This window comes from Eremothecium sinecaudum, chromosome III (assembly GCF_001548555.1).
Source record: "Eremothecium sinecaudum strain ATCC 58844 chromosome III, complete sequence".
In the NCBI taxonomy this organism is placed as follows: Eukaryota; Fungi; Ascomycota; class Saccharomycetes; order Saccharomycetales; family Saccharomycetaceae; genus Eremothecium; species Eremothecium sinecaudum.
The window spans coordinates 823,805-835,407 of record NC_030894.1 but is presented as its reverse complement, the minus strand read 5'-3'; the positions used below and the strand labels follow the sequence as shown (position 1 = coordinate 835,407).

Here is an 11,603-nt window from a genome sequence, read left to right as displayed (position 1 = left end):
GTGTAATTAATAATGGTGAAAGAGACTAAATTATATGATTTATTAGGTGTGTCACCTTCTGCTGGTGATGCTGAAATAAAGAAAGGATACCGTAAAGCGGCTTTGAAATATCATCCTGATAAACCTACGGGTGATACAGAGAAATTTAAGGAAATTTCTGAAGCTTTTGAGATTTTAAGTGACACTAAGAAAAGAGAAATTTATGATACCTATGGCTTAGAGGCAGCAAGGGGTAACGCCCCTGGTGCTGGGTTCGGAAATGGTGGAAGTTCTGGTGGATTTGGAGGATTTGGCGGTGGGAACTCATTTTCCCAAGAAGACGCATTTCATATCTTTTCACAATTCTTTGGAGGTAGTAGTGGCGGTGCTGGATCGCCATTTGGATTTTCTACTGCTGGTACTGGTGATGATTTTGGCTTTGGTAGTGGTTTCCCAGGAGGAGCTAGCTTCCACGCGTCTACTGGAGGAATTCCCGGTGCCTTTTCAGGGATGTCAGGAGGATCTGGTATGCATTCTCATTCTTCTCCTCAGCATGACGAAAAGGTTGTACAAGTTAATCTACCGGTCAGTTTGGAAGATTTATTTGTTGGGAGAAAAAAGTCCTTTAAAATCACTAGGAAAGGCCCAGGCGATATCTCTGAAAAGAAGCAAATTGATATTCAATTGAGACCTGGTTGGAAAGCTGGTACAAAAATTACTTATAAGAATGAGGGTGACTATAATCCTGCAACAGGTGGAAGACAAACCTTGCAATTTATCATTCAAGAGAAGCCGCATGAATATTTCAAGAGAGATGGTAATGATTTGGAGTATACTTTACCGTTGACATTCAAGGAATCTCTTCTTGGCTTCTCCTCGAAGGTAAAGACCATAGATGGCAGACAAATTCATCTAAGCAAGAGTCAGCCCGTGCAACCCAGTGAAAAATCTAGATATCCGGGGCAGGGAATGCCATTGTCGAAGAATCCTAACGAAAGAGGTGATTTGATTGTCTCTTACAAGATAGATTACCCAATATATTTGAACGAGGCACAAAAACAGGCTATTGCGGCGAATTTCTAAACTGTTTAAGTATGCGGAGGATTACGACCGAACGGACCATAGAAGAACGGACGACAAAGCACGACGCTAATTGTACTATAGATTTCAACGTCATCTCTCACCTCATTTAAGCGCAGAAATATGCGTTATTGATTACTAAATAGAGTATTGTAGAGATATTTCATTATCAAGAGATTTGGGTGAAGATACCTAAGGCAACAGGTTTATTTTAGAGGAGTTTCAGCACCATCAGCATTTAAGAACATACTGCAACGTCTTTTCGTCCAATGCCTGCACATAAATAATCTTATATGTAACGACTTGACGCTGGGCATTCATTGCACCTAAGACGAGTCGACGTCTTTAAACAATACGTATTTTACAACATGAAAGAAATTCTTTGATAAAATATAGAGGAGTGTTTTAAAGTACAATATACATAATTAAAAGCTGAAGTTGATCTATGATGGGCGCGAGATTGATGCATTAACGTTATTTTGACTAACCACGCAGCCATGGCTTTTTTATTTCTTAGACTTCTTCTTTTTCTCCGGACCTTCAGCTTCATCTTCTGCTTCTCTCTTCTTCTTGTCCTTCTTCTCCTTCTTCTCCTTCTTCTCCTTCTTTTCCTTCTTTTCCTTCTTCTCCTTACTCTCCTTCTTTTCTTTCTTTTCTTTCTTTTCCTTCTTCTCTTTCTTCTCCTTCTTATCATCTGATTTCTCTTCTTCCTCATCATCTTCTTCTTCGCGTTCGTCCACCTTTGGTGCTTCGACTACCTTCTCGACCTTATGAACCTCCTCAACGGTAACAGTCTCCTTTACGCTTGTCGTAGCTGGGACGGCAGTATCAGCCTCCAAGGACACATAACCCTTCTTCCACTCGTCTGGAGTGTTTTCGTTAACACGGCCAAACTTATCTAGCTTACCGTCGGCCTTGAGCTGCTTCTTCTTTTGAGCAACTGGACCCAATCCCCATCTTCTTGGATACAAGTCTCTTTCCATGATACACCTCTTAACCTTGGCAACAACACCGTGGTCACATGTGGCTAGGTCAACAGTAGACATTTGAGCAATAGCAATGGCAATGGCTTCACCCTTGGTGGTCATTAATACAACCTCATCGTATAACTCGATACCTTCTTCGTAACGTAACAAACCAGGAATCATTAACTTAGCACCATAACAGACAGCATTAACAGCAGAATCCTTAACAACAATTCTCTTGTAACCAACTAGTAAGGTTTCTAGTGGTTTAATAATTTTTCTCAAGTAGGACTCGTCTCTGGTGTTGTCGTAAACCCACTGGGCGTCCAAAACATCATGCAAGGAAACCATCTCATCATTTTCGGATAAAGCACCAGATCTAACACGGCGCAACTCTTGCATGTGTCCACCAACTCCTAGAAGCATACCTAGATGCACACATAAAGTTCTCATATATGTACCGGCTTCACATGAGGCCCAGAATACACCCAAGTTTCTCTTATTGTCAAACTCAAGCAAGTTAGAATCGTAAATAGTACGGACACGAAGTTGACGCTTAACGGCAGAAATCAAAGGTGGCCTTTGGAATAATGCACCAGTCAAGTTTTCTAAAGCTCTTCCCAAATCCTTCTCGTCTTTCAAAGCATCGTGTAACCTGACAACACAAATATACTCCTTACCAGCACCCTGCTGGGACTTCACCAACCTAGTAGCTCTGTCAATACACACGATCAAACAACCAGTAACCTTTGGATCCAAAGTACCGGAGTGACCAGTTTTATCGCAACGCAAAATACGCTTAATCCAAGCCACAACTTCATGGGATGATGGGTTAGAAGGCTTATCCAAATTAATGATACCAGAACTCACATAAGATTTCAAATCCCTCTTTAGAGGAGAGGACCCAGTTGGGATAGGAGTGTAATGGCCGCTTCTAACTAAAAGCTTGTCATAGTTCTTTAGCAATAATGGCCATTCACTTGTGTCGGCTGATGGAGCCACATTTTCTGGTTTGATAGTATATTCTTCAGACATCACTGTGACAGCTTTCCAGGGACAATGAATGTGCTACGATGGATATCAAGTAAGAAATGTACAGAAATAAAGCCTTCGATGCATATGAATAGATGCGATGAGGTCTGAAAATTTTTTCAGTTCTTGAAAAAAGAAAACAACATGACGTGAGCATTGTAGGGTAACTCATAATTCTAGTCATCTAGATGCCGGCTAAGAACGCCTACTATGATTCAGTCCAACAACTTCAGAATGTTGGCTCTGTGTACTCTAGTCAGGAATTGTTCTCTGGCTAGGGAACGGGTCTGTTTAATGAAAACGTCTAGGCTTAGGCTGCCTTTATTTAACATATGAGTTAGGAGTTGAATAGCGTCAGAAATGGCATAATCTCTCGCTGTTAAGCCATAAAGTTGATTCAGTGCGACAGTTTCTGACTGAATGGCTATGTTAATATCAAAACCCTCACTGCCATGCTTCTCAGTAAAGGAGCGGGCTTTTTGTAATTCTTGGTCGAGAACCTCGATTTCGTCTCTTATAATCTTGCTGTTTGCCTTTATAGCATTACGTATTTTATGCAGAGAACTGGATTCGTGCTTGTAGATAATTCCAAACTGGTCAAGAGCGTTCTTAATAACTGAGGACTGACGTTCCCACTCACTCTTGCTGTTAGCGATCTTTGTCGTAGCGAGATGATCGATGGTATTCTGTAATTCCTGTAATAGTTGATGATGCTTATTGTCGGTGCTCTTCAGAAGAGAGTCTTCGTCCATCCAATTAGGTAACTTGGGTTCCTGGCGGGGAAACTCAGTCCCTTTTGCAGCACTTTTTGGTGGAGGCTGCCAGCTTGCCGCAGAATTTATACGCAAAGACTCAAATCCTTTTTCAACACTACCAACATTAGTACTTCTCCTCATTGATGAGGGCTCACTGCTAGTTCCATTGCCAGGCCGTTTTGGAGGTTTTGGGGGGAGGGTGGGGGTTGCAGCCTTACTAGGCGTATCACTGGCTGATAAAACTTTCGGGGGTAGCTCGGGGATTGCAGGAGCCTTATCATCAGTTGATTCCACATTCCTCAGTGGGAAACTTGAATCTATTACAGACATTAAATCGAAGATAACTGCCAGAACATTGCATTCATGTGCATTCCACCGAGCAAGGATAGGAAGATAGAAAACACCCTCAGGGGATAGATACCGACTGACTTGCAATTGCTGACCATTTATTGCCTCCAAATTAATACAAACTTCTGGACTGCCGTTAGGATAGTCAGTTGGTATCCATATTAGCACATCGACTCCCCTAAGTTTACCATAGATACATAATAACAATGCCGATTTCCCTGTTTTACCGGTGTAAACTCTTGTCCTTGGCCTGAGGTTATGAAACTCTGATAGTACCCTAACAACGTCATGAAAGGTAGTCCTTGGATCCTGATAGCTCTAGGTTTCGGTTAGTAACTTTCTCACAGTCTCTTTAACAGAAAGGTTAAAAGTATAAAACTGTACATACAGGTTGTAATACTCTGAACAGCCATTCCAAGACTTGATCTGGAACTTCTATTGAACCTTCCGCAGTGTGCATTTGCTAGAGTAGCAACTTAATAGCAAGCACTATGAATATGTATTATCGATGCTGACCGTGGCGTTTTGAATCTTGGATTTTATGTAATAAATCAAAAATAAAGGACAAGAGAAAAAGATGAACACATAATAAACACTAACTAACATATAGATAGAAGTTTTTGAATAATTCCCTGGTATCACTGCTAGTCTTATAGATATTATGAGTTTGTAAGTACCATTATTTGGGTTTAGTTCCTGGGTTTCCTATTTAATACTAACCATAGTACCCTTTTTCTATCAGCTACACTGTTGTTGCAACATTTCTCTCAGTTTCGCTAGCTTCCGTTGTATTTTGGGTTTTTGCACCGAAAGAGAATCAATCGTATGTTTTCTATGTGTTTTCTTAATCAGTTAACAAGGAATAACCTTTACTAACCGATGTGTTCTAATTCAGAGTATGGAGGAGCACAGTGATTTTATCAATTGCAATGATGTTTCTAATGTGGGCAATAACCTATATGTCTCAACTGCACCCTTTAGTTGCTCCTCGTCGATCTGATTTGAGGCCGGAGTTTGCCGAGTAATGGGCTTGTGGGACGTTTTATGTTTTAAGTCCCTATGTAAAGTAAAAAGTCCAGTTGGTCCGGCACGGACATGCGAAGTTGCATGCAATTCCATCATGATGAAACACCTATTCACCCCAGTTCTGTCATTCAGATCCGTATATACAGCGTATATTCTAGAACTGCATATCTAAGTAATGAAATAAGGCTATTTTATAGCAGTGCAACGCTGTGAGTCTGGAAGTCGACTCACTGGTAGCCCTTTGGAGGCTGCTAATACTATGAAGACATCATGCTAACAATGGACCAGATGATATTTCTGTCTCACTGGATTGTTATGACCGACAAAAATACTCCGCGACGGGGAATTGAACCCCGATCTCGCACGCGACAAGCGCGAATTCTAACCATTAAACTATCGCGGATTAGTTTCTTGATGTATACGACTGACAATTGTACAATTATAAACTCCTCATACGCTCTTCTGACGGTGGTTAACGCCGACCCATTAACACAATCCTGGGAACAAAACGGAAGTAGAATCATATATAATGAATGTAGAGAAGCACCAGGTCTGTCAGCCATCAGAAAAGACCGCCAGCTGTTTGGCACGCTCACACGATCCAGCAAACAACAAAACCACGATGTATCAAAGTGCGGCATGTCGTCCACTGGCTTGATCTCCTCCGTCACCAGAACCCAATAATCTATGGATGAGATCGTGGGGCAGAAATAGGAGGTACGCTAAGACGTCTACGGCGCTAAGTCCACTAAGATAAAAAATAAAAAAGCATAGCAACTTTCGCTCCCGTAGCCCTACGGACAACGCTTTTTATCTAGTGAACAGCGCATATAATAAAAGTCCATCAGTGAATATGCAATAGATTCAGTAGGATCTAATGGCCCAAATACAACTGTTGAAAATTTCACCAGTGTTTCCACAAGAGAAACATATCTTGGTAGAAATAAAAATTTCATCCACTTATATAGTTTTATCGATTCCGGGTAACAGCCATATAAATAAACGCGAATTGTACTATTGTGTTAGGGGTTTATGATCAACAACAACAGACCACTTCCAACCTATAAAATAATATGAGCGTTACTGAAGGTTATAGAAGTGTTTTAAGTGCTACTAAAACGTTGTCGGTAACTTCGCGGATAATGAGCACTGATGCAGCTGCAGAGACTGTGATAGAAATACTCAAAGGCGGCAATTCTCAGTTCTCGTTAACAAATAGCGATATCCTATGGGGTACTCTTACTACACTAAAACACTTATTATATGGGGTGGTAAATTTTATATGGCTAACCATATCAACTTTCATATTAAGACCTGCTACAATTTTAAAACGATCGGTGTTAAAACTTTCTCTACTTCCATTAAATGCGGTTCTAGGTGTTTTACTTCATACGTCCGTTGAAGAACTGGTGTCTACGACGGATATTAATGGTGTAATAGCTATTATACGGCTGGTATTTCAGTACGCAATAACTACAGCTGCTGTTGGATCAATGCTGGGGCTATGTTTAGGAATAATGATTGGATTTTTACACCGTACAGTGAGGATACCTGTGCTATACATATCGGTAATGCCGAAATACATGCAAGTTTTAACAACAACTGCTAGTTATATTAGAGACTTATTCTCAGACCTATTAGATTTAAGTGTGAGGAATATACCAGTTATGACCAATGGCGATTCTCCAGATGAAGACAATTTGTTTGCGGATCTGTTAGAAACTTATGAACATGAATACAGACGTGTAGGAGAAGCAGAAAAGGATTTCAGTAATAACGATTCACCTATTAGCATACAAGGAAACGATACCCACTTATCCGATTTATCAGCTTTGAGCAACCTATTCGATAGTGTGCCGGAGACTGGAACTGTCAGGACGGATTTAGGAGATCTACGGAGTACAATAGATCGGAAAGGTAAAAGCTATAGCAGTGCATACAGTGATAATTTTGATATTAAAGAGTTGCATCATCGCAAGTAATATAGATCAGTAAAATAATTAACTATAAATCTAAGCTGGAAATTTATTAGAACTATAGAATATAGCAGCTATTTTCTGTCTTTCAATGTTCAAATAGGACTTTAAAACTATAAACTAATAATTTGCTTTTAAAAGAATACCAAGGTAACTAAGCACACAACTTGCTTACAAGCTTATGATCAAGCATAGCTTATCCCTAACGCTGTAGGTATGTACCTATTATACAAGGTTTCATAACAACATTCAAAAAATTAAAAATAAACACTCACGGTGGGGGTCGAACCCACAATCTTCTGATTAGAAGTCAGACGCGTTGCCATTACGCCACGCGAGCCAATTACGAACATTAAACCAAAACTAATAGACTCAATACAACAGGGGCTACACGTGATTATACCAGAAATAATGAATTAGATTAGTTACTTGTATGTAGATGCGATATATGTGTCCTTTACCTCTGTATGATATTTAGTCTCATTTTATTGCAAGTTAGTCACTTCAAATGTGCGGAAGCAATTTTTAACATTGTTACGTATTACAGGTAATGTGACTATAATTATCTCTGCATTCTCCAGTCCATAATTTGATGCAATTTTTAACAAGGCAATCCGGTATTTCTTTCTAGTAGATATTAACAACAACTGTAACAATAAAATAACAAATCGGTCTATTGATGTGCTGGAAAATGTGTTCGTCCGTATACCTAGGATATCTGGTTTATAGCTAGGAAACCATACTTAACTGTTTAAAGCCATTTTGGACGTATGCGTTAGTAGACATGGATAATGACTGCGAATTTTGCATGGTTTGTGGTTTCCGTTGATGCTGGTGGTGGTCCATATAGTGTGCTTTAGAGTATTGTTTTTCCTTCCCGGAAGGTTCAGAATAATTATTCGAGTGCTTGTGCGATTGGTTGGTTGGGCTAGAGACAAACTTCTCATATTTCCGTTTCACATCCAGTTCATGGATACATGTCCCTGTTAATTGATTCCCAATAGTAAACCATCCTGGCCTGACATTGTGGTCTCTTCCAAAAATTTCCAGCTTCCTGGCATGTGTACCTACGATTCTTTCAACCATTCCATATAACTCGTCAGGCTTTCTGCTTGTTTCCCTTGTTGAACTAATAATCAAGTCTATGTCAATTTGTTTATTCAACCATTTGGGATCACCCTTCAATCCTACCAAGAGATGTTCCTTAGAGTGGTTTAACCAGTGACCTGTTCTTCCTGTAACAATGGTCCTACCAAGCTGGTTAGTTTTGATCCAGGTGATTTCGTTGATGACCTTATATCCCCAATTTGTAAGAGACTCTTTTCCAAGTTCGATTGCTCTTCCAGTAACCCACAGAAATAAGAGCCCTTCATCCTGTAATATATCAAGGGGAAGTAGCAACAGTTCATTATCGTTACAAGTACCGTATGGCAGGTTCATGTGGATATTCCACGCCGGATCAGCAATCACAGCTGAAAACTTGCCCAGAATAGTAAAATCAAATTTCCTGACATCACACTTGATCCACTGCGATGGCAAAATCGATTTTATAACTGAGGAACAACAGTCACCATGCGTATAGAAACAAATACGCCTATTTTTTTCTTGAGTCTCGTTCATTTGCTCAGTCATTTGGTTAACGGATTGCATTAACCTTTCCGGGATATACTGAAGGTAATGGACATAGCGGCAACTGTGCAGTTTGTGGCACGTGTCCAGATAAGAGCAGTCGCCTAACGTGAGATCCGTTTGCGGTTTCAAGTTCGGAATAAAGTGAATGTGAGTTTGAATGCATTGAATCAACTTGTTGCACTCCTTACTCGCCTTTAGCAATTTGTCCTTTTGCAGTGATATAATTTTGTTGTTCGAAATATACGCAACATTCGCAAGTATAGATGAGTGCTTTGAGTTCCTGCAGGTTGGAATGTACGGCTCATATGGAACTGTGTATTTCACTCTTTCCTTCGCCAATTTAAATGATGCCGTCCTTACAGACAACATACTTTCAATCTTTGTCAGGGTTTGCATGCTAGGGGTAGTGACATTTGTTTCTAGTACGGTAGTTAAACGCTCCAACATAGAGTCCCCAGATCCGCACTTCGCTTTACCAGGCTCTCTCACTGTCACCGTATCCTCAAATATCTCATAATACCCAGTATGGAACTTGTTGAACAAGTACTTCAAGGTATTCACGTGAATATATTCCAATCTCTCACGCTCCAAGAAAGTATTGTCCACTGCAAACCCTAGAGCACGCTGTGAAATATGCTCAATCTCCATCAAGTCCTCATAGAATTCTTCATAAGTTAACCTTTTGCCGCCATCAGTCCACTCCTGCAAATACATTGAAAACATTGCATACAAATCCTTTAGTTGACCATTCAAGGGATGAGCTAGGATCGTAACATGATTCTCGATCAAATATTTCACGAGTTCCAAGTTAACTGACATCTCTCTCTCTATGTTGCTCCTGTTAAACGTCCTTGTTTGTTTACTGCACTTCTACTGAACCGTAATGTTAATAGATTCTGATGATTTAAAATACCTAAGATATGATTCAAACCAACCCGAATAGATCCCAGACTTTTAACTATACAAAGACTCCTTGATATTATCTTTTCACTAGTTTTTATGGACTTTGTTGTAAAGTTGTGAAATGTTTAATCGTAAGCGCTTCTAATTAACAGATCGCCTGCTACATGGCTAGACCGAACTAGATGATAAACAAAGCTTGAACAGAGTATATATATGTTTAGACTTGATCATATGTGTATGGGATGTATTTAATTGTTATAGTCACATGACTGTAGTATGAGCTCATAAAGTCAGTTTTAAGTTACTTAGTAGCATAGTTTTAACTTACTCCATACAAACTTCAAACACCACGAATAAAAAGATACAGCACTGTGGTGCCGAAAGTTATAGACGTGAGTTATGTCTGATACGTTTTCTTACGATGTTAAAACGACAAGGGAGGAGCCGTTATTTGAATTTGGTTCATCTTACTCTCCTAGAGTTTCCTATCACTTCAATCCTAAAGTATCTCAGTACCACTATGGGGTTCGACATCCTATGAAGCCATTCAGATTAATGCTAACAGACCACTTGGTGTCATGGTATGGGCTGCACAAAATCATGGATTTGTATGAGACGCGAGCGGCTTCAGAGGAGGAGTTGTTGAAGTTCCATGCACAAGACTATATTAACTTTCTGGCTCATGTTACACCTGATAACATCAACAAGTTGCCCAGAGGCTCCCTGGAGAAGTTCAATATTGGGGATGATTGTCCTATTTTTCAAGGACTGTTTGATTATAGTATGTTGTATGCTGGGGCCTCGTTAGATGCATCTCGGAAGCTGATAAACCAGCAGTCCGAGATCGCGGTTAACTGGTCTGGAGGACTTCACCATGCGAAGAAGAGTAATCCATCTGGGTTTTGCTATGTAAACGATATTGTGCTGGCGATTATCAACCTTTTACGGTACCACCCTCGGGTCCTGTATATTGATATTGACTTGCATCATGGTGATGGGGTGCAAGAGGCGTTCTACACAACAGATAGAGTGTTTACGGTATCGTTTCATAAGTACAACGGCGAGTTCTTTCCTGGCACTGGAGACCTGGATGAAATAGGGTGTTCTAGAGGAAAGCACTTTTCTCTGAACGTACCATTACAGGATGGGATAGACGATGACTCTTACATTAGCTTATTCAAAAGCATTATGACACCACTTATAACAAGCTACAAACCAACGGTGATAGTTCAGCAGTGTGGGGCTGATTCCCTTGGCCATGACAGATTGGGGTGTTTTAACTTAAATATTCGAGCTCATGGAGAGTGTGTCAAATATGTACGTTCATTTGGTATTCCGATGCTTTGCCTAGGTGGTGGTGGCTACACACCTAGAAATGTGTCCCGTTTGTGGACTTATGAAACTGGTATCCTCAACGATGTTATTCTTCCCTCTGATATCCCAGAAAGTGTTCCATTCAGGAATTGGTTCGGTCCAGATTACTCTTTGCATCCTATTTTAGATGACCTGTATGAGAACAAAAATTCGAAAAAGTACCTCGAGAACATTAGAATTAAATGTCTAGAGAACCTTAAGTACCTACAGGGTGCACCTAGCGTTAGGATGGATGCGGAACTAATACCAACCCAGGATTTGACAGGTTTGACCGAAGAAGAAGACGAGTTAATACGAGAACTGAATGAAGATGATGAACACGCTAGATTGCAACAAATAGAAAAAGATAACTTTAAGCGTGGGGAAGTAATGTAAATATTAGATAATATTTTGTAATAATAGAGTAATAGGGCGGTTTCAAATCTTACTTGCTATTTATCCTAAAGGAACCCTGAAACAAGATAAATAGGCATTTTAAGTGAAGATGCTACAATAAAGTAAATTCACGTATATAAACCGAAGTTAGGTGCTTG

General features: G+C 40.0%; 7 protein-coding genes and 3 non-coding genes across 10 annotated transcripts; 4 read left to right on the top strand and 6 right to left on the bottom strand.

Annotated features, from left to right (window-relative positions):
* Nucleotides 1-12: 12 nt before the first annotated feature.
* SIS1 (type II HSP40 co-chaperone SIS1) lies at nt 13-1,062 on the top strand (the record flags this gene model as incomplete). Its single annotated transcript, XM_018131234.1, has 1 exon — nt 13-1,062. One exon carries the CDS (start codon nt 13-15, stop codon nt 1,060-1,062), a length of 1,050 nt encoding a protein of 349 aa, XP_017986878.1.
* A 503-nt stretch (nt 1,063-1,565) lies between these two features.
* Nucleotides 1,566-3,059, bottom strand: CBF5 (pseudouridine synthase CBF5; the record flags this gene model as incomplete). Its single annotated transcript, XM_018131235.1, has 1 exon — nt 1,566-3,059. One exon carries the CDS (start codon nt 3,057-3,059, stop codon nt 1,566-1,568), a length of 1,494 nt encoding a protein of 497 aa, XP_017986877.1.
* Nucleotides 3,060-3,271: 212 nt separating this feature from the next.
* On the bottom strand, nt 3,272-4,619 carry STP22 (ubiquitin-binding ESCRT-I subunit protein STP22; the record flags this gene model as incomplete). The annotated part of the gene is made up of 2 exons (XM_018131236.1): nt 3,272-4,477; nt 4,548-4,619. 2 exons carry the CDS (start codon nt 4,617-4,619, stop codon nt 3,272-3,274), a joined length of 1,278 nt encoding a protein of 425 aa, XP_017986876.1.
* Nucleotides 4,620-4,820: 201 nt separating this feature from the next.
* VMA9 (H(+)-transporting V0 sector ATPase subunit e) lies at nt 4,821-5,184 on the top strand (the record flags this gene model as incomplete). Its single annotated transcript, XM_018131237.1, has 3 exons — nt 4,821-4,828; nt 4,902-4,982; nt 5,055-5,184. 3 exons carry the CDS (start codon nt 4,821-4,823, stop codon nt 5,182-5,184), a joined length of 219 nt encoding a protein of 72 aa, XP_017986875.1.
* A 332-nt stretch (nt 5,185-5,516) lies between these two features.
* On the bottom strand, nt 5,517-5,588 carry AW171_hschr31740. The gene has a single exon. It is a non-coding gene; the product is annotated as a tRNA-Asp (tRNA).
* Nucleotides 5,589-5,885: 297 nt separating this feature from the next.
* On the bottom strand, nt 5,886-5,902 carry AW171_hschr31739. The gene has a single exon (XR_001930086.1). It is a non-coding gene; the product is annotated as an HCLSNR43 (small nuclear RNA).
* Nucleotides 5,903-6,258: 356 nt separating this feature from the next.
* LDB16 (Ldb16p) lies at nt 6,259-7,167 on the top strand (the record flags this gene model as incomplete). The annotated part of the gene is made up of 1 exon (XM_018131238.1): nt 6,259-7,167. The coding sequence occupies one exon, from the start codon at nt 6,259-6,261 to the stop codon at nt 7,165-7,167; it is 909 nt and encodes a 302-aa protein (XP_017986874.1).
* Nucleotides 7,168-7,429: 262 nt separating this feature from the next.
* On the bottom strand, nt 7,430-7,501 carry AW171_hschr31737. The gene has a single exon. It is a non-coding gene; the product is annotated as a tRNA-Arg (tRNA).
* Nucleotides 7,502-7,890: 389 nt separating this feature from the next.
* Nucleotides 7,891-9,612, bottom strand: IME4 (mRNA (N6-adenosine)-methyltransferase; the record flags this gene model as incomplete). The annotated part of the gene is made up of 1 exon (XM_018131239.1): nt 7,891-9,612. One exon carries the CDS (start codon nt 9,610-9,612, stop codon nt 7,891-7,893), a length of 1,722 nt encoding a protein of 573 aa, XP_017986873.1.
* Nucleotides 9,613-10,095: 483 nt separating this feature from the next.
* Nucleotides 10,096-11,445, top strand: HOS2 (histone deacetylase HOS2; the record flags this gene model as incomplete). Its single annotated transcript, XM_018131240.1, has 1 exon — nt 10,096-11,445. One exon carries the CDS (start codon nt 10,096-10,098, stop codon nt 11,443-11,445), a length of 1,350 nt encoding a protein of 449 aa, XP_017986872.1.
* Nucleotides 11,446-11,603: the final 158 nt, after the last annotated feature.